Below are 26,298 nucleotides of genomic sequence, written 5' to 3'. Positions count from 1 at the left end.
GCATTGAAAGTACCGGCCGGTCCAATGTCACCTACAAAAGTTCCTTGGCAAGCAGGCACGGTTCTCTGTGGGGTCATCTCCGTTCAAAATCGATCAGGCTGTCCCAAGAGAAAGTGCTCAGTTCTTTACCACGAGAAAGGCTTCTGATCTTTACTTTTAGTATGCACATCTTCCTTGAAGAGCGAGTTCACATTCCCAAGCCAGGACAAAGCAGACAATGAATCCACAATCCACATCTCGCCTGCCATGGATCACGTGATCGCACCCGAAACCGGCCTCCCTGCTCCGGTTGACGAGTCAAACTGGTTGGCCGAGATAGAGACCCTCGTCGGCCAACTTGATAGTGGCGTATGGGCAGATCAATGGCCAGAATTCCAACAGCTGGATAGAAACCCCTTCGAATCTCGGCGCATCAAAGATAAAGAACCACCCATATCAGCATCACCTCCTCCGAAAAAACCAAGGCTTGGATCCAAGCAGACCCGAAGTCACATCACCCCAGCGAAATGGGAAAATGTAAAGGATATAATCTCCGATCTTTATCTCGAAAAGGACTATACACTCAATACAGTAAGAGAAATCATGTCCAAACCCCCACATGACTTCCATGCATCGTAGGTGTTTCTCCATCTAGGACACTCCAGCTCGTGCTCACCGTGGAAAAGTCCTAAGATGTACAAGAACCAATTTGAAATATGGGGGTTCGCCAAGAACATTACAAAGAACCGAGTGCAAAGGATGTTAGTCCCGCGTTCCATCAAGACCAAGGTCGCCAACAGGTTTAATGCAAGCCGCATTGACCGCTATCTGAAGCGGACGAAAACACCACAAGTCATGACAACTCACGAGTCGGATCCGCTTAGCACAATATCCGAGCTTTCCGATCCTTCAGTTGAGGCAATGCTAATATCCGAGCTTTACGATCCTTCAGTTGAGGCAATGCTCAGCCCAGCGTCCGAGCTTTCCGATCCTTCAGTTGAGGCAATGCTCACATGTGGTTTCTTCAACAGAGGTCATAGAAAATATACCATTACCATGGACTCAAATGCTTGGTCGGTCTTCTTCTCGTGTCTTTTGCCATATTTATATTCTAACATTCATGCAGCGATGGAGCTCCTTTTGTGGCTGACTCATGGGGACGACAAGAATATCATGGACTTGACGAACGAGAATGCGCCCAAAGCTGCAGATGCCGAGCCGCTTGCGTCTTTTCTGATATTGACACCGAAGGCCATGTCTACCACAATTTAGTGCACGAACACACCCACAAATTTGGAGTCGTCTGTGGTGCAGGATCTGTATTCGTCGACATCTACGACACCAGACTCTTATCAACCTTGAAGAAAGCCATCCCAGATGCATACAAATTCTTCTCAGAAACTCAGCCTATTCTTGGGGCTTGCAGTTCTTGGAGGATCAACGGGATCGACTTGCTGAATCACTGCCAAGAACTGAAGAGCTTCATGAATGGCGATTCTTCTGGTTCTGGATTATCATCAGACGATTCATTAGACTTGAAACTTCTCGTCGATGGATTATTAGAGGATGGCCAAGTATGGAATCATCTCGACATGGAACACCTTTACAGAGAAGGCCTCGTAAATGCAACTATCAGGGATAAATTCCTCCACCAGCGGCTCATGCGAGGTATCCAAAGCCTTGACACAGTGTTTAAGACTGCGACAGAACGAAGAGAAAAAGTCGACGGGGAATTTGGACCAACAACACCCGAGTCGAACCCGTGGTTCCGCGGTATTTACGAATTGGAGTCATCTCCAACTGGATTTGAATTTCATCAGGATACGTGGGACCACCATCGACAGCAGGTCGACGAAAATGAAGACTCAAATACTCCACTTGATGCGGACACCGAACAGCAACACCAGATTGACCTCAACACGAAACTTGTTGCAGCATGTAGAGCCGGTTGGGAGCCCGCTGTCACCTCTCTTCTTTCCTCGGGAGCGTCTCCTAGCTGTCTCGTTGAAATAGGTGGCAGGGTTTACACTCCCATCATTTCTGCAATTGAGGGTAGATATGAAAGTATCGTACAACAACTCATTCTTACAGGCGCAAACCTGGAGCACATGGCATCTGTCCAGTCCGAGGAGGAGACACTGCGGTATACCGCACTCTGGGCAGCAACAAAGACTAATCAGCCCTCAATCGTTCGCTTGCTTCTGGAACATGGCGCAGACTTGATTGCGCGGTCCATCGTCCAAGATGGCGTTTCACAACGAAGCTTTACTTGCATGAGCGAAGCTGCACGGCTTGGGCTGGCTAATATGTTCAACCTTCTCCTCATGTGGGACACTTCTTATTCGGAGGGTTTGAAGAAGACCAAATTCATCGATGATTCGCATCCAGACGCAGAACAAGCAAAAAAGCTCTTTGAGGCCATCAAGATGGGAAGTGAAACAAGCTTTGTCGAAGCCCTGGAAAAGCTCGGTGATCCGAATATTCTCATGTCCATGGGCACACCACTAAGTATGGCAGCACAATTTGATCAACCAGATAAGATTAGAACACTTCTAAATCACGGAGCCGATGTTCAGTTAGCATCTCTCTACCTCTACAGATCGGGTCAGCAACAGACTTCAAAGGCACTTGTCAAAACAGTCTTTGGGGCACAGAACATACGTGTCAGATTCATCAAACAATATGAGCGGCTTGTCCAACTCTCCGAATCGACCGATGAAGACAAACTGAAGTCATTCAAACGTCACTGTTACAACTACCGGCAAGCATGGGCCATTGGAATTGAGACAATGCAGAACATCTGTTGCGGAAAACCACCAGATGGCCCTGATGGCTTACAAAGAACCTTGGCTTTGCTCGCAGTTGCAAGAGCTATCGCCGAGACCACCGTTGCTGATACTGGTGACATAGGCGTTCTGGATAAGTTTGATACTGACCTCCTCCGCTGGCAGCTACTGTTCTCAGATGACAAGGATCTCAGCCCTTACCGGCGCGCCGTACATGATCTATGGAAAGTCGATCTTGAAGGTTCACTGTTCCTGGACCCAGACTTTGAGGATCCCGACACTCTTGGGCGCTTCAATGGTCTTATATCGGGGCTCATAGAGGGCGCGCGAGAGTCGCTTGGACTCGACTACCCTTCTGGCCACGGACTGAATGAGACTTTCTCGCGGTGGAAAATGCGGCACAAAGACAAGTCCAAAGCCACGCCAGCAGCTTCTCCAGCTCCTAGCATTTTGCCTGTACAGACGAATGAAGTATGGGGGAAGGCGCATGAGAATGAGCCACCGGATCCTTCGCCAGAGAGTACAGCCCCCCCTACATGCGATCAAGTCGTCAGCCGAAAAATGATACTTCAAAAGACGAGCTGGCTTGATTCAAGATCAAAAGCTGCTACAGGCATATTCTTCCTAGACTTTACGGGCGTGGCAGAGGATTTGCTGCGCGGCTATATCTTCTCTGTTGTTTTCTTTTTCATTCACGGTTCGTTCATCACCATGCAAGATGTGCTGATATAAGATTTTATGAGTTGCTAATGCATATACAGGCTTGTATTCTTCGGCTAGATTGTGCATGGGGAAATGTTTAGGCCTCGTGGAACGCTTTATCGTCATGTTGAGAGTTTTGAGTCTTCTACAGGCTTGTGAGAGAGTGTCGTACCACAAGGTGCAAGACGATTCATCCAACTCTCCGCACGAACAGGACACTGTCACGGATTCAGTGCAACTAGCGGGTGTATGGCCTGCGACAACGTCAAGCAATCAATGGTACAGCATGATTGGTTGTTCCTTGGGTACCTGGCTGTAAGCTAGCTCGGCTCAAACTGGCAACGTCGCAGAAGCTGAGGTAGCCAGATTGGGAGTTTTCTTACGTGACAGTTCGATCCCATTTCGGCGTTTGGGGGCACCGCTTGTAACTATTTTCAAATCTTTAACTTGGATCATTGTGATATGGGGTATAGTAGGGTACCACGTGAACGCTTACATATTGGCGTGTGCATACTCTTCTTTGTACTTTGAGTATTTCCACTGCTTGTCTGAATCCAATTCGTACCGCAAGACTCCAATCCTGAGAACCCATAGAGCATGCTGATAGACAGGTGCTAAAAGATCCTCACAAATAAGCGTAATTAACAGGACACTCGATCTCCATGGCATTATCGTCTCACAGCACGAACAGGTCGAAAAACATAATACTTGGCACATCCGGATCTCGAGTTCATATGACCAACATTCATCTCATGGTTCGCTTCATGCATATGGTCAAAGCGGGTATTCAAGGTCCAGGTGATTTGATCCAAAGTCTCGCGAAGTTTGCATAGTCTTTCCCATCCTCTTTCCTTCTCTCCTTCTGTGGGTCTTTCCTTGTTGCCAGAGCAATAGTCGAACTTTAGCCGGATGCGAGCCCGATCCATATCATAGTAAAAGTGTCCTTTATAGTAAGTTCGAGGTCCCACCAACCAGAAGATGCGACATTGACACTTCTGGGTGAGTCCTGCATAATAACGGAAAAGCTTTCTATGTCATGGCGCCGGCCGCCGACGAGGTCGTCAAAGGCCACTTCCGAATCCATGAGTACTCTGTAGTCAAACGTGGTGCGATAATTACACCTAGACGGTAGGGGGTTTATATGAATTAAATCGTTGTCCATTGTCCGGTTTTCCTCCTCGGAAAGAAAATCAATAAATCTTTCCGGAGCAACATATATGATATCCAGGTCAGGGTCGGAAAGACGCTTAAATGTCCAGTTCTTGGGATCGCCGGTTGCCTCGGGTGCCCTATCTCCATCACGAAATAATTGGTAATGTTGGTCGCGAAGCCAGGCTCGAGCGACTGCATGAGATTCGTGATTGACCAAAAGCGTAGGAACTTCGGTTTGCGCGCCGTTGTGCAAATACTCATGCTGATAAAACATTTCCAAGTTGTGATTCATGACACTGAAACGAGGATCACCCTCATCAATTAGGCGAGTATCCCAGAGTCCAGTGCGATAAGGGTATATTGCTGGCCCAATGCTTGGCAAAGTATATTTCCAAACTAGCACCCGCAGCTCAAGTGGGAACTTTGCGAACTGAGCGAAAGACGCGGGGGCTTTGGTGGCTTTCAACATGGTTGTAGAGAGGCTTTTGCAGAGTGTTTCACAGAGGGGAAATGAGGAGAGAACACAGGGATGTGATATTGAGACTAGTCAGACTGGTGTTTGGCCTCGGTGTAAGACCTTGAGATGATATTGCTTGAGCTTTCTCGAGGGAAGCAAATTGATAACAGAGCTGCGCGGTTTAATGATGGGCGTTGCGCGATGCCCCACTGCTGTCCGATTCTCTAGGTCAACTGTCCGGAAGTCGGCATTTTAAATGGCTTTTGATATCTTCATTTCTAAGATAAAAGATGAGTTCGGCCTTTGCAGCTCAGCTTACCATGAAATAAATCACGGCATAGTCCTATTCATTTATCAATTCCGTAGCACTTTATACTATCTATCCTTCAGAACCTCCGTAATGCGATCATTCGGCTTATTACTGAAGTGTTCCATCTCAAGTTCCTCATATCCATCCGCCACGCTTGCACGTTCTCTTGCGCTAGGGGGTTTCCTTAGCCGCGATTGAGACGTTTGATTCTCTGGGAGCGATTGTATATTGTACCTGCTCCTGACTGCTCTGGCCTCTTTGTAAAGAACACGGAAAATAGGGATAGTTTGGAGAATAACTGTGACCGCGGGCTCGAGAGTGTTGAATATCTGAAGAAATGCAAGAGAATCTATAATATTATTAGCGGTCTCATTAGATAATTACCCATAAATTTTGGGCGGAGAAAGGATAATGCTAATTTCTTACCAAATCGCCCAACTAATTTCTTGAATTGCAGAACTGAACGAAGAATGACTATAACACCGGTACTAAGCCCGTTTCTCAGCGAAAAAGTTCTCATACTGCAGTCTGTGCAAAACACGTACATTGCTCCTAAACTCATAGCAATAGCTACACCTAGTCGCTCGCGGTTCTGAAGTTGGAGGTTCCGAACAATCATCCACGGATATAGTGATAGCACGACATCCATAATCCCTCCGTAGACTTTAATCAAACACGTTAGCCAACAAATATTGGAGCAAAGCCAATAGCTCCGTTCTGGGCATAATCTTACCGATAGGCAACAAGAACATGAATCGCACCACGGTCTCTTTCAAACATACTCCAGCATAGTAAGGGCGCAGCGGTATCTTGGGATCGCCACATGCGGGCGCATATATGCCCAGTCCGCTGACAACTAGTAGAAGATGCGAACTGGCCATGAGAAACACAAGAAACAGCTTGGCTCCACGGCTATTGGTAACACCCCAAAGAGTGAGAATGAAGGCGCATTTGCTCCAGGTGGTGGCCCCAGTCAAGACCACGCTGCTCGCTTGGTGGTAGGTAAAGAAATGGCGCTTTCCATCATTATTTGAAATGTCACTCGCAAAGGAAACACTGACGAGCACACACCCAGTGATCAACGCGGCCTACACCATTTTGAAGTAATCATGTTAGTGAAATGACAACTGCATACGGTAATCTGTTGCATCACTTACAGTTGCCAGGAATAGCAGCCAATCATCCAACAGCCATGAGCCAAGTCTGCTATATCTTATGTACAACCTGACTGCAAGAAATATGACGGCAATTGCAGCAGGTGTCCACACGGCGATCGTAGATTCGTGGACCTGATGATGGTAGGCAGCAAGCTCAGCGGCAGTACTCATGGTGGAGCGATCGACACTCAAAGTTTGGGTGTCGGGAATTGCACTGCGTAAAGGCTCAACCAAATATACTCAAGCCTCTACCCTGACGGAAGCACAACGCATTGGCCGACATTGACGGATGAGAGCGATGCCTATTGAAAGCAGGTAACCGTGGGGTCAAGAGACACATAAGGCAGTTCTCATAAAAGGAGTTTATTCCACCTTGTTCCCCTCTGCATGCTGCGAAACCAAGATCTTGCCCGCCCCCGGATGGTGATCCTGGGGGTGGAGCCCACTCTAGCTTCGCAACAGAACACGCGCCGAGTCAGTTCATCAACCTCACATGGTTCCAGGTGGGGCTCTGTTATCTCCCGCAGTAAGGGTCCACGAGCCACACGCGTCTGTCATGCCAGGTATGCATTTATTATACTTTGACAAGTCTGTTTGGAACTACACAGTAAACGTCGCTTCGCATCCACATCCATGTTAGTCCCCGAAAAAATGCATGGGATGATGGGAAAGGGGGTCCCCTATCCTCCCAACTGCGGTTTGCATCGTATAAAAATGAGAACCAGGTTCGTTGGCGTCTCCCGTAATCCTAGCTTGCCCAACTCATTCCCATCATCAGACTTGCTTGATTTGGCTGATTTCCATTATGAGAGACAATCGATGATCAATCCATGAGCCTTGGCACGGGATGCAGCCGGTAATTTTGTAAAAATGTATTGTATACGTCTGATGAAAATCATTATAGCTTGAAATACGAGGATACATCACATGCATCTCTATGCAAACCCATCGCTGAGCATGTTACAATGCTATAATACAGGCGAAATCATACAATATACAGGTGAGATACTGCAAGACTGAGCGGTGGAAAGCATACGCAGTCGCAAATCATGAACGTGCTGGCGTACTGCTTACTCTACCCAGACCACAGCGCTCAGTCCATTCTCGCCGCCAGCCGTACCGCGGGTTGCAACTGAAACATTGGCAACGAGGTCGCCCAGTCTTCCGGTAGTGATGTCCCTGGCGATGATGGCCACATTGCTGCTGGTTTGACCTCCAACGGCAACTAAATCACCAGCCTTGTTGATCTGAAAGGATCGCGGGTACCAAGCATAAGCACTAGAAGCCTCTAGCCAGGTCATGTTGCCAGAATTCGGATCAATGGTGTAGGTGACGAGCGAGTCCTGCTCGGTTCCAAAGGTCTCGTCGCCACGATTGGAAACATAGAGGAAGTTGTCGCGAATATGAATTTCGGCGGCCTTGGTGGTATTACCCGGCACCACACCCTCGGCGTATGTCGAGAGAGTTTGGGTCTTTACCAAGGTAGGGCAACCCGACAATGGGTAGGACACCGTCCAGGCTGTGACGGAATTACCAAGTTCATTCACCGTGTAGAACTTGTCGCGGCAAGTGCTCGACGACCAGAAGACGCCGTGCCGTGGGCCGCTTCCAGCTTCCGCCTCTCCTGCTCCACAGGCAGTGAGTTGGCCAGAAGTCTGGTTGATGCTGAAGATGCGGACCAAGTCGGCACCGAGGTCGGGAACGAGCAGATAGTCACCCGTGGGGTCGGGGATGCCAGCATGAGGGTGCGGTTTATCTTGCCGGGAGTTGGGACCAGCTGCGTCCATGGTGAACTCCAATGTCTGGAGCGCCCCCGTTTCGTTACTCAGAGGAAGCTCATATGCGGTAATGGTGGATGGCGTGCTGCGCTGCAGGTTAGTTATGCAAGGTACATTGTCTCTTGGTGACTCGAAAGTATTACTATTCAGACGTGACAACGAATGATCGACCATTGACTCCCCCGTAGACCGCGCTGTGTACAGACATGCCAGCCGTTGAAGAATTTCCGGTCTGAGTCAAAGAGCCATCGCTAGCTACTAAGAAGGACGCAACGACGCCAGGGCCAGACCAATTCTCGTCAACGCAATATGCGGTCTGAGTCTCCGAGTCGTACTGCAACCATGCTGGAAGGCGGCCGCAACCGGAAGTTGAGGTCGATATTATCAGGTCCGAATTTCCCTCACTTTCGCTCAAGGACAAGGAGTAAATCTGCCCACCAAAATGCGAGACCAGAAGGTTGGTGGCCAGGGTTGGGGACAAGAGTCCCAACGCGAGAATGTTGACTGTTCTAGCGCGAAACATGTTGGCTGTTGTGCTTGATTGACACCGAACGAGAATTGATGTGGTTCTAGAAGCACCACACTGGGGGAAGAATGTCTTCATAAAATCATTGCAACGGCGACAAGCTCAGCCGGCCAGGATTGTAGGACACTTATCCTTAAGTGGTCAGACGAGCCGAAAGCATAGACAGTATGATCGGATGCACTATCGTATGCTTGTAATTTGGGCTATGCGATTCGGCTATCGCCTTCATCATCTCAGGCGGCCCGGTGAGTCCACAACTATGTACTCGGTAGAAAGAAGTCCGATACTGCCCTGCAAGCTTTTACACAGCGTAGCTCCTCTCCATACAATACATGGTTACTCGCTAAAGTTACAGGCTACTAGCATAAATTTGCCGTCCCGCGCAGTGGAGTGGGGAATTGGCTGCAAGCGAAATAAGGGACCTGGGGAGACCAACAGGGGCCTTAGGAGACCCAACACCACCACGTCTGCTGAGCTTATTAGAGTGACAACAAAGGGCTCACAAAACTTCTGCCACGTCCATGATCAACGGCCCAGCGTCCATGTTCCGTGTATATCCATTACATCCAAGCCCCATAATAAAAACGAGGAGGGATCTGCCATAGACTTTTCACGATTTTCTCAAAGTCCCGGGGAGATCCGACTCTGGAATATCGTGGCCTTGGCGCACGCGGGGGCACGAGCTCATCGTCGAGTACGTTTTGGGCTATCCTCAACTCATCTATCCTGAGAGTCCACAGCATCAAGGTAACAAAGTATCTGAGATGGTGAATCAAGCTAAAAAGTTTGGATCAATGCTTGATACTATCTTGCCACATTTTTTGTTATACTTCCTCTCACCTGAGCCGATATGTGAAGGGGGAACTGAAGACGAGATGATCGAGGAAGCATTGAAAGTTGTCTGAGTTGATCTCTAGTCTACAAAAGAGAGGTGCTAAAGAGCGACTATATACCCACGCAGGTGATCTACGGTGGGTACTGACTACGTCAGTACGATAGCTGTTGATCGGTATGTTGCCAGGGAGGGAGTCAAATTGCAGCTTCATTTTGCGTCTGGCAATAAGACCATCATGGGCCGCGAGATTCTAGACGGTGAGGTTGGCACTACAGGGTCTAATGAGACTTTATCAGTGAACTCAAGCGACGAGTACATTGATGCGCGTATTAGAGCGCAAATTGGGTGAGATTCTGTGCACCTTGTTTTGTTATTCGAGGGTTTGGTTTGCTAACGTTTGACAGCACGAGCTATCATCCCATGGGAACCGCGGCAATGGGAAAGATGGTAGACAATGACTTGAATGTCAAGGGAGTCAAGAGTCTCCGCATTGTTGACGCCTCGGTCTTCCCGGTACCGATCAGTGGACATCTTCAGGTCCCTACATTCGCCATGGCAGAGCAGGCTGCAGAAATCATCTATGCTAATAGGCGCGCCGCAGAGTAAGGGCGTCAATACGTGTATTCATCGTAACCACAGTAAGCTCATGAATCTTCAATTGAGCATTTGAGCATCATGATGACTGCTGAATCTCCATTTTCGTTTCATGTTACTTTGTAAAGTCTATTCCCTTGCAGCAAATATTGACATGAATTATGATTACAAGTACAAATCGCATGGATGGATTTACTTGTGCCTTGGAATGCGCTGTTTAACCCTTTTTCTTATCCCACACGTCGGAAACAGCGCCAAGAAGGATGTCTCTTATATCATCATCCGATTCACGCGTATCAACAATATCCCTAGTACTACTGTTAGTGCTCGGAGTCCGGCCCGGAGATGCGTTCAGAATGGTCACTTACTTTCGTGTAAATTTCAGATCCAAGGCTTCAAAGAGTTCGCCAAGCTTGTCATCTAGAAATTCAAGTCGGCGCCTTCCAATCGTGTTCTCGGATGATGGTTTGTTATTGAAGAATCCGATAAACTGGATACCCAGCCACTTTTTACCAAGTTCAACGTTAACATTGTCGAGGTGTCGTAGAGCCTTTTCAATGGCTTCATCGACACCACAGAGCGATGTCGGGGTCTTGTCACTCCACAGGGCGTTTGTAAGCACATAGACGCTGACAGGCTTCGGATCCGCCGCATAACGCTTAGGAAGAAGGTCGAGAAGGAGGGCCTCGAGCGCCGTTCCCATTTCGCAGACTGAATCTTCAAACGGCCAGTCATTTATGGCATCTTCAAGAGGCGTTGACTTGGCGTTTTGTTTCTTGTCACCTATTTGCGATGCGAAGCGGAGTTCAATACTTCGATCTGGATCCACGTCGCCTTTCTTGATTAGATAGGCTAGTACACGGACAGTTTTGGCGATGGAAGTCTGAAAACGGCTCATGCTCTTAGAATCATCGATAAGGAACACCTGCAATAAGAATTATTAGTCGAAAACTCTATCATCACAATGAAGATCTCTGATGATGGCTAAAAGCATACCTGTTCTCTGCCGCTGCTGCCCGAGTTCTTGAGTTTCGATATTGCCAGGCCAAGGTCTGGGTGAACCTTGAGTGGATCTTTCTGATCACTCGACGATCCAGTAAACTTTGAAAATGCAGCTCCAACTCTACCTTTTCCATCTTTTCGCGCGATGAACTTGTCGTAGATTGTGTTAATCGTAATGGTGTCATTGTCAAAACGAGGCGGATCCTGCTGCGTGTTCGTGCCCTCGGCGGTTTGAACCATCTGATTCATCAGATCTCTGATGAGAGAGCTTCTGTCGGGCTTGGGGCTCAGCAAGTGCATGGGCAATCTCTCAAAGGAGTCCTCGTTTTGCAGAATTGGATTTCGTGGCCGATAGTGCTGACTAGGACCTCGACGCACGGAGTGCGCATCATAGCTCTCATGGAAACTATTTATGGGTCCTTCAGGCCTTCTGTAGGTCACTGAAGAGTACCTACTCATTGCTGAAGATTCATCGGGGTCGAATTCGGACTGTTGTAAGAAGTCGTCCGCTGTTACTATCGTAGCTAGCACTGGTTCTGTAACGGTATGGTGCAGTCGACCCCTGACATCATCAGTCGAGTAAGGGCGAGCCAAGGGAATCATTTGAAGCTTCATCTTCCAAAGACGATGTGTTTCTCTGGCTCTACGACGAAATTGAGGATTCGGAGAGGCTCTCCCTTCAAGAGCACTTGGGTGCTCGACCAACATGTGCTCGAGTATCATCTTGCTGACCAACGGAGAAATGTTGTCTTCCGCAAGCCTGCCCTTCAAAACCTCGCGATGATGATCGTCGATGATTGGTAGTCTGTGAATGCCATTATGGAAACATCCACGGTGGGTTTCTGGTAGTCCTTGCACCATTTTGGCCGCTCTTAGATTACAGTAATTTTCAACGCCTTTCCAGCCTTGAATGGACCAGACGAGTGTCTCACTGGCAAGAGCTCCAAGCGCCCAGACATCAGACTCTGGCTGCAGCCTATCATTTAAGCTTTCCGGTGATGCTGTACGTTGTTAGCCTGTACTCGACCACAGATCAAGCTATAGCTTACAATAAGTGGCATTTCCAAAATTATCTCGATGCGTCTCGCGGAATTGATCCAAGGATTGCTTCTTGATGTATCCCGTGCCAAAATCAACTAACTTGAATGTTACATCATACGGGTGGCTGCTAGATGGCTTTTTGACCAGCAAAATGTTGTGAGGTCGAATGTCTTGATGGATCCTGAGCTCAAATTAGCTTACGACTTTCGACACGACGCACGAATCTCGCGTGAGTGCGTGTGTGTGTTGGAGGGAGTGTATGGTTACCCTTCTAGATACCAGCTTTCTCTGCCCGAGTGTGGCGGCACGAGATTGTGTATTGCCTCAAGTCCCAAGAGAAGGTCAAAGAAGTTGGCCCAAAAAGCAGTGAGATGTTCCACCTCGGACGGGGGTTTCAATTCTTTAAACCAAGCCGATAGGTCGCTACCGTCGGCATATTCGAGCATAATGGTCCTTTTTCCGGATGCCAATATTTGGAATGAACCGTAGTATTCAATAATGTGCTTGAAGGCTGACGAACCCGGCTTTAGTGTTTTGTAGATTGATATCTCCTTCTCGTAAGTCGCGGCTGCAATAGGATCTTCCCTCTGGTATTCTTTGAAGACCACGTACTCCTGTAAAGTTTTGACTCTTAGTAACATTGAAATGTGCACCTATGCTCGTCTTTGACTTACCGATAGACTCCCCCTGCAAGATGGATGTAGCTTGACTTTGTAAAGGATTGCCAAATCACCATCCACCGCTTTGTCTTGCAAGCATTCTTTGCTTTGTATCGGTAGAATATAGCTTTCCGATAGTTCTGCATTAGATAAACGGTCAAAAGTGTACGGGCAAAACATCCATTGCTCGTTGATAAAGTCCTTCCAGAGATCTTCCATATGACGTTGATCAGTCCACGACTTTGGCATGTTGGAGTCAGGCCGCAGAGGTAGGGAGCTGTCTTTGATCTGTTTCTCGACGAAATGACTTATCCAGTCGGACTTGTACATCTTTGTGAGGATGGAGAAGACAATGATATACTCGCTGAGGATTATCGAGGTATCGTAGGTGGCTGCACCCGACAAACTAAGCAGTAAGTCGCGTATGATATCTTCGGTCCAGTAAGTGAATAGGAAGTCGTTGGGAATGAACATGACAGTTTCGTCTAGTCCATTCCTTCCGCGACAGTTTTCAGCATTTGCGTGCATTTCTAGGGCCTTGACAAATTCGTCCATCAGGTGGTGCGCACCCGCACCGTAACTCATCCGAGGAGGCATATTGGTGAAGGTGAATAACCTCTCTGTATGGCAAACTTTAGAATGATCAGCATTTTTTCGGATGATCAATCACCATCCGCAGTGCCGTCCGGCCTAAGCGACAATGTTTCTGGAAAGCAGTTGAATGAAAACAAAACGTTAGAGCTTGAACGACGGGGCAAAAGTTCGTGGGATGACGCTGCAATTGCGATGACAGGAATCGCTTAACCAAGAAGATTGACGGTTTTGCCATGCGAAAAGCCTAGCAGCAGCATTTGGAGCACTGGTTCTACTTATTACGATCCTGCGCACCCATTGCTCAAAGAGGAACGCAACTCTGACAGTAGGCTGCAACCACACACCAACTCGGTAAAGGCTGGAGGCGTAGGTAAGTGTAAATCGACTTGGACCCTGGTCAACTTGTTTATACTAGGTAGGTATGTACACTGGCAAGCTGCTTACCGAGTCCTCAGCAGTCCTTACAGGGATCAAATGCATTATTGCCACCTATCTGCAGCTCCGTATTGGCTGCTGGTGATGCGCCATGGTACTTTCTTGCATTGGCATGGGTGACTGACGGGAAGTGATCAGCCAAGCTGCACAGTTTCGAATCCTACAGCCTTGTGATTTGATTTCAGAAAAACTAACGACACCGATGGTTTGGACGGTGCGCTGCCCAGACAAAGAATGATAATCGCAAGGCCCAAGATGAGGATATATACAAACGACAATTCAATCAAACCGTCGGCCTATACCCAAGATATCGTCCACCTACCGTTTGCATTAAATTGCATGAAAAATCGCTCGAATGCCTGTACTACCCTCCTCTTAATACAGCCTGCTAAGATTGATGAAATGCAGTTGCATGTACTGCCGTACTCAACCATAAGGCTCTGCGTTTGGGGTGTGGGCAGGTGGCACAGCGGGGTATTTTGCACAGCATCCCGCGCCGAGGCGATCATTTAATAGAGATTACCAACCCAATCTGCCTAAGTCAATTGATCCCAGTTTTTCTACTTTGTTGGTTTGCCTAGCAATATGGCTGACTACTATACTGGGGAAGCCACTTCCGTCTGGTCCACCATCGACGAATATCGCGTACTCGAACAAGTGCTTCTACAATACCTTAGATGGCGATATAGTAATTACGGGCAGTCTGCGATAGATGGCATTATTGTCAAGGTCAGTACAAAGGTATCGGCGATAGTGATCCTATGAGTACTAAAAAGCGAGAACAGAAAAAGGAATATGGTGATGGTTTCAATGTGTGGGCGCCCGAGGCACTTGGGGCTGTAAGTAAACGCAACGTGGCAGTGAGCACAAGATTAGCACAGCTAATTCACTTGACAAAGGACGAAAAAAGGGCCATCAGGAGGCTCAAGGGAAAAGACAGATTTGTGCCTCCACGTCAACGATGATCAGGCTGTGGGATTGATAGGGAGGGATGAAAGCACATATATGCATCATGTCCCACATGCCATGGGTGATCACTCGCCGAAGGACGAGTGCGCCTGGCCCCCCCCCCCCTGGGCGCCATCCATCTGGCCGGCCATGTCAGCCGTAGGCGCGTGAGACAGGGGTGGCTGTGTGTGAGGGTGTTGACCTGCCACCGATTTTTGATTGACTGGGCTGTTTCTGTGTAACCATGTTCGAAACCGGTATGCCAGGCGGGGGCTGTCCGTTGACAGGATGATGAGGCGTTCTTCGGGTTCTGTAGATCCAAGGCACTCTTGTAATGGGTGTCGAGGCTGTGCTTTTTCCTGTTATGATATATTGTACAAATGTCGAACTGATCTCGAAGGTTCCCGTAGTTTACAGATTCTTATGTTAGCTAGTACCTACATACCTACGTCAAGGTAGTACATATGCTTGAGGCGTATTGTTCTCCACTTTTACACGATGGTCGCCCCATCAAGTCAATTCCAACGCCACAGGACACTATGCGCGAACCCGGGAGTATACCCCAATACTCAGCTGCGCGAGCCGCGACCACATGAGGTGCATATACTCAAAAAGCATGCAAAGTACTTGGAAGAAAATGACGAAAGGCTGTTCAACGATGATCCGGAGGAGCACTTGACTGACATCTTTGAGATTGATGCCGAAAAATGTAGGGAACAATTTGCTGCTTCCCCTTTCTTGGTCGTCCGCGTTAATATTAAGTATAGCAATAAACTTGAAAATGAATCATTTCCGCACATGCGATACACAGCTTCAACATATGCAGCATGAGGCAACCCAATGGGACATTAGGCATGTGTAGGTATCGCTTTGGCTCTTACGCTTTTTGCCTCGTCTAATTTGCGGTAGATTTTTCAAGGCGAATGATTCGAGATCTCCTCTAAACTGTTCTTCGGACATGCTCAAGTCGTGTTTCACATTTCACCAAGTTGACGCTTCATTTTTGGAATCCCTGTATACATTTGGTGACCAGGAGAAGCCATTGGACCTTTGCCTTGCTCACTTCAAAAGTTCTCATACCATTGACCTGGATGAGGGTAGTCTGATTGCTATTCCCGAACTACGTCTGTCTGGACGCGATCTACGAATGTCCTATCTATTGAGATCCATGGAATATGATACAAGTTCAAGTAACCAAAACAAGTGGAAGTGGAACTTGCGGCAAACCGCTGTATACCACTCCTTTGACGTCGAGACTGGACAGTCATTTTGGTGCAATATCAAAGCAAACGATGAATTCAAAAACAGAATCAAGGACAGCACGTCACATCTGAATCTAGGCATACCGGGACTGGAGCAGGAATTTCGAGTGTATCGTTTATTTGCAGCAGCTCTGTCAACACACTTGATCTATTTATTATGGTGTGACGAAAACTGGAGGTGGTGCATAAATGATATGGAGGTCGCGATCAACGAAATTCTGCAAAAAGCACGGCTCGCCGAAATCGACGATACAAAATCTACGGTACCCGAGCACCTCCTCAGAAGAGCCACCACGATGAACTCAACGATTTCAAGACAAACACGAGGAACCGCTCCACGAGCCTCATCAGGACTCATGCACCACTTAGTGCAAGCTCCGCACAGATACGTGCTGGCACTGCGTGAGTCATTGTTTGGGCCACAAAAGTCTATAGACGACGTGGAAATGGCGGCGCCTGTGGGCAATTCTGTCGACCGAAAACCTCAGCCCGATCGGAAACCTCAACCTATGCAGCATCCCTTGCTCACTCTGGATCAATTCCGTGTCAGCGAACTACAAGCGCTGCAGCTGTGGGGAGAAAGGATCGAGCGATGGGTGTTGGCGGTGCAACTGAACATCACAGTTCTCCGTGAAATATCTGCATACTATAGCAGTCTAACCGGCTCATTGCTTAAAGTGCACCCCAGTATGGCGCAGAAATACGAGCTAGAGATCAGACATTTCGGGCAAGAAGTTACAAACATTGTAAGGGGGCTTGAGACAAGGAAGATACAGTTGCAATCTCTTGCAGCGCAGCTTTCCGAGGGGCAAAAATTGGTTAGTCGCCAACCACACTACCAAGTTGACTTTTTTTGCTAATATTTCTTTTCAAAAACAGTACGACGGTCTTTTACAGTACCGAAATATTCAAATCGGGCAAACATTTGCAGAAAGTGCTGAGACTTCGGCAAAGAAAATGCAGACTATTGCGTACAAGACGGCACAGGAGACGGCATCGATGCACATCATTACCATTGTCACCTTGATATTCCTTCCAGGCACATTTGTCGCAGTAAGCATATGCTGGCTAGCTTTTTCTTGGTTCAATCAGCTGAGTTAATTCCAAACGGAGTAGACCTTCTTCCAGAGCGGTGTATTCTGGTGGAAGGATGCACCTGATGATATGGAGGGCGGGTGGAGCTATCGCGGGGACGCATTTGCTTTCTTCTCGTGTCTGTGCTTCCCACTCATGATTGCAACGCTTGGAGTGTGGCTTGGTGTCTGGTACAACATGAGGAGGGATCGGCGGAAAGAAGAGGAAAATAATCATGCGGCTGGATAAGAAATGCTACAGGTAGGTAGTCATCCGAAGCGGTATATATTCTCACCAGGGTCAAGGGAAATAATAGGCGAAAGCTAAAGGAGCCTGTTGCTTGTGTTCTCAAGAACGAGCAGCATGCCAAAATAATGCCACAAACGTCTTCGTCAAGCTGCACGGGCTCTTGTCTCGGTGTCATGAGAACGCTTGCCATGATTTGCGCGGCCGCAAAGTGTGCGACTGTCATGGCTGTTAATTCGTTCGTATACCTCACCCCTTTCAAGCTGCTAATCGGCAAGGTGCTGTCTTGTGCCATCAAGTCAGCCTGGTAGTCATCCCATAGCTTGTCAATGCTGATCATTATTTCCGCAACTCGGACTTTTGTGTTATTGATAGTGCTGTTATTGCGGCTCCGTTGCACGAAAACCTCTCCGAGTCTAAACAATTGGTATGTCAGACGATCCGAGACGTTAGGAGTAGACTGGTCTTGTTTGAGTTGAAACCAACACAGGTCACTCCAACACTCGCTATCCCAGCTGGCGGCAGCATCAACTTCTGGAGTAGTCACCATCGTGAAAAGCTTCTCATCATAAGTGTGAGTGACACGTTGTGAAAATGTTATCCAGATTGACATACTGTTTGATACTGGAAATGCACGGCATTTTGCCTCATGAATTGACTGCTGGCAAGCTCCACCCTCGCCAATGCCAACAACTTCTGTACTGCCCTCATGTGCCATGAGTATCCATTTGGACCAGTCGGCCATACCGTCTCAAAGAGGGATAAAAGCAGCGTTGTGGAAATCGTAGTTATGCTAGGTGCCAAAGCGCTCTGCGTGATAGCTGTATGGTGCTGCACAATTGCTCTACCATAAACCTCGACGGCCGCTGAGACCAACGACTGATCGTGAGCTGCTACACCACAGTAGACAGCAGAGACTGCGTAAAGAGATAATTTTAAGGTGGATGATGTCTCGTTGACTGGCATGGCGCCAAGTTCGTCCAGCAACGGCGACATTGTTGGTCCTCCGGTGTGCAAGGACATGAATTGAATGAACCGAGATACGTAGTAGCTCAGCCAAATCGCACGAGGCGAAGGCACCTTGGGAAGCCGTGCAAGACGTTGTGTTCCGCCAGTTGCTCTGCTCTGGCATCTAGTTGTAACAGCCTCGGTTTGGTCAATGATGATGGTATCAAGCTTTGCGCCAGAGCAGGCTCGATTCGTCACAGCGCATTGCCGACAAGTAGGCCTGGACTGATCGCACCCGATTCGCCTATTCCGACACTCCTGGCAGCCTCGACTTCGACGAGGCATTTTGAGACTGTACAGCTGGACGTATGATCTCGATAAAGCTCAGTTCTTACAAGACTGCACGGAGTGACAGTTCGACGTAGTATAACCTGGGGAACAGGGCCGAATTCTGGAGATGGATGACTTGAAGTGCCTGATGGGAGAATATTGTTTGACTGCAAGCTTCTCACCTAGGTGGGCACAATCACGAGTTTCCCCCGTACACGAAGATAATTCCAATACTTACACTTAAACCCGAGTGTAAACAATTTGAATGGAATTAACCTTTTCAGAACCTGCTCCGTGGAAGGCTTTAAATCCGTCCGCGCAGGGCTTAAATCCGTCTGTATAGAGCTTAAATCCCCCACGTGTGATTCGCCAAGCATAGCACTAGAGAAGGATTGAAGGATTCTCATGGCCTATCGTGATTATAGCACGACATGAGGCCTGTCTATATCTACAACGCTAGCGAATGTTACCATATCTGTCGTAGTGTAGGTACCAATCTTGTTCAAAAGATGGATCCTATTGACAAGCAACGTGTTAAAAGATACGATAGGTATGGGTAATAGTTGATGTATTAGTTGAGTTGTTCACATCCAATAGAGGTTGGATGGTCAAAGATATATACATGTGTGGAGAAGCGCTCCACTTATTCCTACATTTTGACACAACGATAATGAAAAGTGGCCCACAACCGATAGCGAAAGCTTCCATTCTTGGACAAGTACGTCGCCAAGCTAGTTGTGGTCGCTATAATTGATTACACGGCTGCAGGTTTGGGTGAAGGAGCGTGACGATGATGCAAAGAGGGATGAAGTATAAATTATCAAGAACTCGCACCAACTTGAGACATGATACAAAACAAAATCTCACTACAACAATCCTCACTGATTATCCGATCATCAACAATATAGCACTCATACAAAATGTTTCAAATTCCACTGTTTACGAACATGCTTCTCACTTGGACACTGGCAAATGCTGTCGTAGCCGGGACCACGACACCACCCGGTTTCACTCCTTCTTGTGACAGCCTTCTTGGTGTCCTATATGGCAACACTTCAATTACCCCGGGCATGACCATTGAAACTTCCACTGTTTCAACTGCTCCAAGCCTCATGTTGCCAATTCATAATAGAAACGATACATATGTTGTGTTGCTAGCGGATCTCGATGGTACTCTGAACAATCAATCTGGATTGTTGCACTGGCTATATCAAGACGGTGCTGTTCGCGATGATGGCACCATTTTCAACTCGACAAGTCTTGCGGTTTATGTTGGCCCATCACCACCAGCTGGGGAGACGCACCGATATTTGTTTCTCGCCTTCTCCCAGCCAGAAAAGTTCGCGACGAGTATCAACTACGATGCCGATATACCCATCAGTAGAGCTGGATTCAATCCTCAGGCATTTGCCAATCAGACGGGCCTTGGTCTTCCTTATGCGGTAAACTACTTTCTAGTTTCAGGCACGTCCTCCAATACAACGACTACAGCGTCCTCGCCGGTGGCTACAGTGACTTCTACGTTTGTCTCAGTGGCATTATCGGCCACGCAGATGAATAGTGCAATGCTGGTTTCTGCCGTATTTGGAATCAGCGCAATATTTGTAGCGCTTTGAATAAGTGCAAAATGGGAGAGGGAGAATTTGAGACGGAGGAGAAGCGTAGGGGGGTATGTGAAGCGCGAAATCACCTACGAGGTTGTATGGCGTGTTGGTCCTGTAGCAGTTCTAGCTCGTTTGTGTATTTTGGAAGTGTCGTACTGACGTAGTCAGTGCCCACCGCAGATCACCTGCTTGGGTATATAGTCGCTCTTCAGCACCTCTCTTTTGTAGACTAGAGATCAACTCAGACAACTTTTAATGCTTCCTCGATCATCTCGTCTTTAGTTCCCCCTTCACATATCGGCTCAGGTGAGATCATCACAACAACACTCGTCTTCCAATTTACACATGCACTTTCAATACACTTTTATATGAGTTTCTCTATTATATCGTCACTTAAGAAACATGCATGTGAAGATCCCGTCTTTCATTGACTGATCAAAATCATACAAGGGCTTTGGCCACCAGGCTGTGGTCCTAGTGAGGGGTGGTTTGGTGTTTGGTTTTCGTTCCCCATCTCAGTATATCGCTACACTAGCCTAAGCTGGGTGTGGAGCTCCCACTTTTGTGATATAGCTTAGCGGAATATCACGATAATTATTATATCCGCGGAAACGGCATCACTTAATACTTGATGTAGTCGGATACAGAACAAAGCTGCAATCATATTTGCGCACGATAGAAACACAATTTCGGGATTTTTTTTTTCTTTTAAAAGAAGGAGTCATGTGGACAGCTAAATCCATGAGGGGTAACCTTATCTACCAATCTACAAGCAATGCTTCGGTCAGGTTGTGTTTGTTTTAGGCAGACAGGCTGCAAAGCCACAGCCGAGACTGGGGTTGGAGCATCATACCTGCGACTTAAGAAAAGGCCCAACTATAGCGAGCTTCGTTAGGTGGTTGGCAAGAAAATTAACCTAGCTTAAGCGTGACCTCAATGAGAGATAGCTTTGTATTCGCAGGCAAATTAATTGCTACTATACGTCACTGAATGCATCTTTTTTTTTTCGCTTATATTAGCGTTCGCTTACGGCACAAATGATGCCTGAGTTGTAGGTAAGCTTTTTATATTTCTCAACGGGAGCCCCTCGCAAGAACCACCTCATCCAACATCCTGATTTTGTGTAGAAATCTCCTTCACGAAGAAACTCATCGCCAAGAGTTCTTACACAATGCTTTGCAGCAGCAAAGCCTGGCATGCGCCACCACGAGTTTGCGCCTGATATCTTTGCAACTTCAAAAGGGTGTCAAGGAGGACTTTCTGCACACCAGGAACTGCAGACTGGTTGGCCGGCTCCTGGTTCCCCTCACTTTGACTATCATTACATGCGTCTCCATGGCTGTGCACAACATAATGCTCCAATAGAGGATGAACACCTGCGCCGCACTGCCTCGTATTCTACAAGGTTCGCGCGGCATAGAAGTCTGATATTTATTTGGCACGAAAATAATGGCATCTGCAACAATAACCCAGACCTCAAATCAAACTCTGTGGTCAGGGATGTTATACTCAGTTGCCATCCAGAAAATATGTCTTGTCAGTATGTCTACCAGTCTTTGACGCGGTCAGGTAGTACGCGACTACTCCGCCTTTTTCCTAGTCGAGATTCCGGCGACCAACTTGTAGGTGAACTGATCGAATATCATTTGGCCGACTTGAATGGACCTTCTCATCCATACTAAGCTCTATCATATGTGTGGGGAAACCCGGAAAAGTCTCAGAGCATCGCCATCGGCGGGTCTAAACTTCCCATAACCTCCAACCTTGATGCGGCGCTCAAGGCCCTCAGACATCAATCTTTCGAGCGGATCCTCTGGGTAGATGCTCTTTGTATAAACCAGGACAATGATTCTGAGAAAGTGGAGCAAATTCGTATAATGTACAAGATCTATGCATGCGCCAGATTGGTCATTGTTTGGCTAGGGTGGGAGGAAGATGGAAGCGACCAAGCGATAGACGACTTACGCACGATCGGAAGCATTGGGTCGAGTCAAAAGATCATTAAGTCTACGGATTTGGAATCGACTTTGAGCAGAATTGTGAAGCTCTGCCAAAGAGACTGGTTCACGCGCATTTGGGTATTGCCACAATTTCCTCTCAATGACCTTGATTGTTAGCTAATTACTTCAGGTTCTGCAAGAGGTCGGCGCAGCCCGTAGCATTCAATTTCGATGTGGCCACTCAACACTTGATGGGTATGCTTTTGCACTAGCTATGGATCTGTTGGAATCAGTTTTTACTGCACGGCGCGAATTGCACACCCTACATCATACCATCCGATCTGTGGCATATCTTTGTCAGGGGTCCATATTCAGGTCTGCATATAGTATTGATGCAGGTTCTGAAGGTGTTTGCCCCTTTGACGAGCTCGTCGATATGTTTCACGACCGAAAGGCAACCAGATCACATGACAAAATATACGCGCTACTCGGCATGAGTTCGGATGACATGGGAAAATCAGGACTGATAACTGATTACACGATGCATTTCGGGAAACTACTCAAACGAGCAACTGCTTTGATCCTGTCTGATAGACTCAGTATCGAGTGCCAGAACGATATGGAGGCTGTGGTTATCAAAGCCAGAGGCTACGTCCTTGGTTACGTTGAAGCTGTGGATGATGATATGAGAACCAACAACAGGCAGTGCATTGACGTCAGTTGGAGGGACATATTTGGTACCGAAACATTCAGGGGACACGACATTGTCTCTTGGACGATCCAGACGTCGTCTATCCCCTTGAAAAGGGGAGATATTGTTTGTCTGATCGAAGGTGCGACAAGGCCTACCATCATTAGAGCCTATCGGGACTTTTCAGCTGTTCTTGTGATAGCGGCGCAACCCCCAAAGTACCTGGACGAGCACGATGTGCATTTGACATGGGGTTCGGTTTCCAAGCAGATTGCTGTTCCTCAACGCGATTTTCTCCTTGTTTGGGATTGGAATTACTCTCCAGAGATGTTCACTATACACGATTGCTATTCAGCATGGGCACACTCAAATGAATGGTCTGAAGAGATAACAAACACGGACACGGATGTTCATCTTGCCAGAGCAAATCAGGTTTTGAAATGCGGAATCCTTTCGCTTGATGCAGGCAATCTAGCAATTGCAGAACAGAGGTGCTCAGAGGCGCTGTTGTACTATGAATCAGCACTTCAAGTGCGAGATTCGGTCGGAAGATGCCAAAAAGAATTTGCAGAGCTACTTTGTAAAGTACAAGACAGGATCGACGCCATTTTCTATACGCCCCTTTCGCATGATCCGGAGAGTCAAAGGGCAGTGGGAGTCCGGAGCATTTCCTTGCTGTTCTTTTGGGTATTACAAAGCGAGTACCGGTTTGTCATGAAACTTCTGTCGGAAACAGGCATGGTGGACCCCAATATTGGGGTCCATGGATGGCCATCAATGCTATCGCTAGCAATTAGAATGGGACGGTTAGACATCATTGACTGGCTGCTTCGAAAAGGAGCAAATGTCAATAGTCTGTCATTCCAACATTCTAAGGAGATGATACCACTCCACGAGGCGACAGAAATGGGGCATCTGGCGATGGTGGAGCGATTGCTCAAGGCGAAAGCAAACGTGAATGCAACGACGAGATTTCGAAAAGAGACAGCACTTCAAAAAGCAGCCGGAGCTGGCCATGTTGCAATTGTAGATTGTCTGCTCCGTGCAAAAGCACATGTCAATGCTACAAATGGGCCGGGAAGTACCGCACTCCACAAGGCATCGGAAGCCGGCCACCTCGCCATCGTGGAACGACTACTCCAAGCCAAAGCAGACGTCAACGTGGGGGGAAGATTCGGAGAGCACCGGCCACTTGAGGCTGCCTCTGGTGCTGGTCATCTGGCTATTGTAGAGCGCCTGATCAAAGCGAATGCAAAGATCAACGGAGGCGGCTACTTTAGAGAAAAGTCGCCCATTCAGGCAGCGTCGGGCAATGGCCATCTTGCAATAGTGGAACGGTTGCTACAAGCGGGGGCAGATGTCAATATTGGGAAGGAATTTGGGTTAGAAACGGCACTTGTAGCTGCTTCCCATGGCGGCCACCTTGCTGTGGTAGAACGATTGCTCCAAGCAAAGGCTCATGTCAACGGTGGAACAGGACCACAAAGAAGCGGACGGACAGCGCTCCAAGCAGCCTCAGAAGCCGGTCATCTTGATATCATCGAGAGATTGCTACAGGCAAAAGCATGGGTCAGAGAAACAAGTATCGACGAAGAAACAGCACTCAGTCTGGCGTCAAAGGCGGGTCATTTACACATTGTGGAACGACTCAAGTTAGCAGCAGTATCCAGGTGACCAGGCGGCTAGGTTACCAGGCGGTTCCAAGCCCATCACATTTAGATTCACATATTAAAAACAAAACAAAAAGAAAAGGTTAGTTCGGGCGACGGTTCTGTAGTTGGAGGCTTAGCTCCGGCATCGCCATCGCCCTGGGGATAAATAATAGGATCACAGCAGGGATCTGGAAGGTAGAGATCAGTCTTGAGTATACATAACCACTATCATCATCATCTGGATCCCTCACTCTGTTTGCTATAAGCCCCTGACACCTTAACTTTTGCACCAGCTGCTATCCTTCTCCTCCCCTCCCCGCGACCTCTTTCAACTCAAAAGATGAGACTGAATGTCTTTATCCAAATCGACTATTCAAAGTTTCAAGTAATGTCCCACTTCAAATTATTTTCAATGTGAAATAAGAGAAAAGCTTTACCGAAAAGGTCGTTCAGCAGCGGCCCTAAAGGATCCGTTTCTAACAGGTTCCGTCCGTCAAAGCATCCCAAGTCACCGTGCAGGTGCTTTCGCACGCAGACCCAACGCCAATGACGTCGCAGTCACTTGATCCTTCTCCAGTTCCGGCACCTGTTACCTGGCAACTGACAATGTTGCCATACCCGTCGTCGCTTGCGGCAAAGTCCTTCTGATTGACGAAACACCTGGGTTGCCACTGAACGAGGCAGGTTTCAAGACACTCGACGGACTTGTCACCGTCGTATGTATCAATAGTCTCGCCAGTTGCTGCATCCTTGATGTAGAGGTGGCTGCCAGAGCCCGTCTCGCCCCCGATAGTGTCGAAAGAGCCGGTATACCACACGGTGACCACCTGTTTGTAGGTTTGTTCTCGCTTGGTAGGCGTGGCCAGAGCAGCGGCTGATAGAGCGACGATAAGGCTGAGGGACTTCATTTTGAACGACGATGATATGTGGAGTTTGCAGAACTTTGTAAAGTGAATAATGTGGTTGTATGTGTTGTTATGAGGGTTGTCTGTATGGCGAAGAAAACTGATTGAAGGTTGCGCGAACATATCCATACTTATACTCCTTTCATTCAGAACTTCTCGCCCAGTTCCCACGTTGATCCAACAAGCCATTGTGTACGGGCCCATTGTGTACCATGCATCACCGTTGTAAGTCACCCATCAGACTTTGAAAGAAAGCAGATCTCGATGTAGATAATGATCGACGAGATTTTCCACTCAAACATATTAGCTGAGATCCTTGTGTAAAAAGTCTAGTGGTGTAGTGAATAGATTCAGCCTCAAAAAACCCAGCAAAAATAGACATAGAGCAGCAAGAATCGACTTTTTTGATGTGGACATGAGTATGTCGATGAAGATAGGGAAAGCATACCCAACTTCCCGCTGCTAAGACTATCTGAGTACTAGATTGATACGCACTTGGATCTGGCGCTCAAGGCTGCCCAGCAACGACATACCTGAATAGGCGTCAAGAACCATTATAGGCACATTGCGAGCGTAAATTGCGAGAAGGAATTGCCAAGTCCGCAGATCACGCCCTTTCCAAACTGTGCACCTACGGGTTCTCCATGATGGTCAGCCTTGGCTCTCAGCAGGGGCGGTAGTCTTGTCAAGC

General features: G+C 47.8%; 11 protein-coding genes across 11 annotated transcripts; 5 read left to right on the top strand and 6 right to left on the bottom strand.

Moving 5' to 3' along the window:
• Positions 1–246: 246 nt before the first annotated feature.
• PFICI_11997 (uncharacterized protein) lies at positions 247–3,786 on the top strand (the record flags this gene model as incomplete). Its single annotated transcript, XM_007840578.1, has 4 exons — positions 247–614; positions 666–1,052; positions 1,106–3,462; positions 3,527–3,786. The coding sequence occupies 4 exons, from the start codon at positions 247–249 to the stop codon at positions 3,784–3,786; spliced, it is 3,372 nt and encodes a 1,123-aa protein (XP_007838769.1).
• A 582-nt stretch (positions 3,787–4,368) lies between these two features.
• PFICI_11996 (uncharacterized protein) lies at positions 4,369–5,088 on the bottom strand (the record flags this gene model as incomplete). Its single annotated transcript, XM_007840577.1, has 1 exon — positions 4,369–5,088. The coding sequence occupies one exon, from the start codon at positions 5,086–5,088 to the stop codon at positions 4,369–4,371; it is 720 nt and encodes a 239-aa protein (XP_007838768.1).
• A 363-nt stretch (positions 5,089–5,451) lies between these two features.
• Positions 5,452–6,714, bottom strand: PFICI_11995 (uncharacterized protein; the record flags this gene model as incomplete). Its single annotated transcript, XM_007840576.1, has 5 exons — positions 5,452–5,735; positions 5,813–5,874; positions 5,932–6,049; positions 6,120–6,474; positions 6,544–6,714. The coding sequence occupies 5 exons, from the start codon at positions 6,712–6,714 to the stop codon at positions 5,452–5,454; spliced, it is 990 nt and encodes a 329-aa protein (XP_007838767.1).
• Positions 6,715–7,613: 899 nt separating this feature from the next.
• On the bottom strand, positions 7,614–8,844 carry PFICI_11994 (uncharacterized protein; the record flags this gene model as incomplete). The annotated part of the gene is made up of 2 exons (XM_007840575.1): positions 7,614–8,406; positions 8,465–8,844. 2 exons carry the CDS (start codon positions 8,842–8,844, stop codon positions 7,614–7,616), a joined length of 1,173 nt encoding a protein of 390 aa, XP_007838766.1.
• Positions 8,845–9,917: 1,073 nt separating this feature from the next.
• PFICI_11993 (uncharacterized protein) lies at positions 9,918–10,288 on the top strand (the record flags this gene model as incomplete). Its single annotated transcript, XM_007840574.1, has 2 exons — positions 9,918–10,027; positions 10,087–10,288. The coding sequence occupies 2 exons, from the start codon at positions 9,918–9,920 to the stop codon at positions 10,286–10,288; spliced, it is 312 nt and encodes a 103-aa protein (XP_007838765.1).
• A 205-nt stretch (positions 10,289–10,493) lies between these two features.
• PFICI_11992 (uncharacterized protein) lies at positions 10,494–13,575 on the bottom strand (the record flags this gene model as incomplete). Its single annotated transcript, XM_007840573.1, has 6 exons — positions 10,494–10,584; positions 10,645–11,201; positions 11,273–12,279; positions 12,328–12,500; positions 12,587–12,933; positions 12,994–13,575. 6 exons carry the CDS (start codon positions 13,573–13,575, stop codon positions 10,494–10,496), a joined length of 2,757 nt encoding a protein of 918 aa, XP_007838764.1.
• Positions 13,576–15,453: 1,878 nt separating this feature from the next.
• PFICI_11991 (uncharacterized protein) lies at positions 15,454–17,540 on the top strand (the record flags this gene model as incomplete). Its single annotated transcript, XM_007840572.1, has 5 exons — positions 15,454–15,664; positions 15,723–15,813; positions 15,865–17,035; positions 17,097–17,270; positions 17,334–17,540. 5 exons carry the CDS (start codon positions 15,454–15,456, stop codon positions 17,538–17,540), a joined length of 1,854 nt encoding a protein of 617 aa, XP_007838763.1.
• Positions 17,541–17,591: 51 nt separating this feature from the next.
• PFICI_11990 (uncharacterized protein) lies at positions 17,592–18,830 on the bottom strand (the record flags this gene model as incomplete). The annotated part of the gene is made up of 3 exons (XM_007840571.1): positions 17,592–17,624; positions 17,677–18,096; positions 18,153–18,830. The coding sequence occupies 3 exons, from the start codon at positions 18,828–18,830 to the stop codon at positions 17,592–17,594; spliced, it is 1,131 nt and encodes a 376-aa protein (XP_007838762.1).
• A 905-nt stretch (positions 18,831–19,735) lies between these two features.
• PFICI_11989 (uncharacterized protein) lies at positions 19,736–20,431 on the top strand (the record flags this gene model as incomplete). Its single annotated transcript, XM_007840570.1, has 1 exon — positions 19,736–20,431. One exon carries the CDS (start codon positions 19,736–19,738, stop codon positions 20,429–20,431), a length of 696 nt encoding a protein of 231 aa, XP_007838761.1.
• Positions 20,432–22,852: 2,421 nt separating this feature from the next.
• PFICI_11988 (uncharacterized protein) lies at positions 22,853–24,724 on the top strand (the record flags this gene model as incomplete). Its single annotated transcript, XM_007840569.1, has 1 exon — positions 22,853–24,724. The coding sequence occupies one exon, from the start codon at positions 22,853–22,855 to the stop codon at positions 24,722–24,724; it is 1,872 nt and encodes a 623-aa protein (XP_007838760.1).
• A 454-nt stretch (positions 24,725–25,178) lies between these two features.
• Positions 25,179–25,610, bottom strand: PFICI_11987 (uncharacterized protein; the record flags this gene model as incomplete). Its single annotated transcript, XM_007840568.1, has 1 exon — positions 25,179–25,610. The coding sequence occupies one exon, from the start codon at positions 25,608–25,610 to the stop codon at positions 25,179–25,181; it is 432 nt and encodes a 143-aa protein (XP_007838759.1).
• Positions 25,611–26,298: the final 688 nt, after the last annotated feature.

This window comes from Pestalotiopsis fici (assembly GCF_000516985.1).
Source record: "Pestalotiopsis fici W106-1 unplaced genomic scaffold PFICI_Scf_9, whole genome shotgun sequence".
Taxonomy (NCBI): Eukaryota; Fungi; Ascomycota; class Sordariomycetes; order Amphisphaeriales; family Sporocadaceae; genus Pestalotiopsis; species Pestalotiopsis fici.
This window is presented reverse-complemented; position numbering and strand designations above follow the sequence as displayed.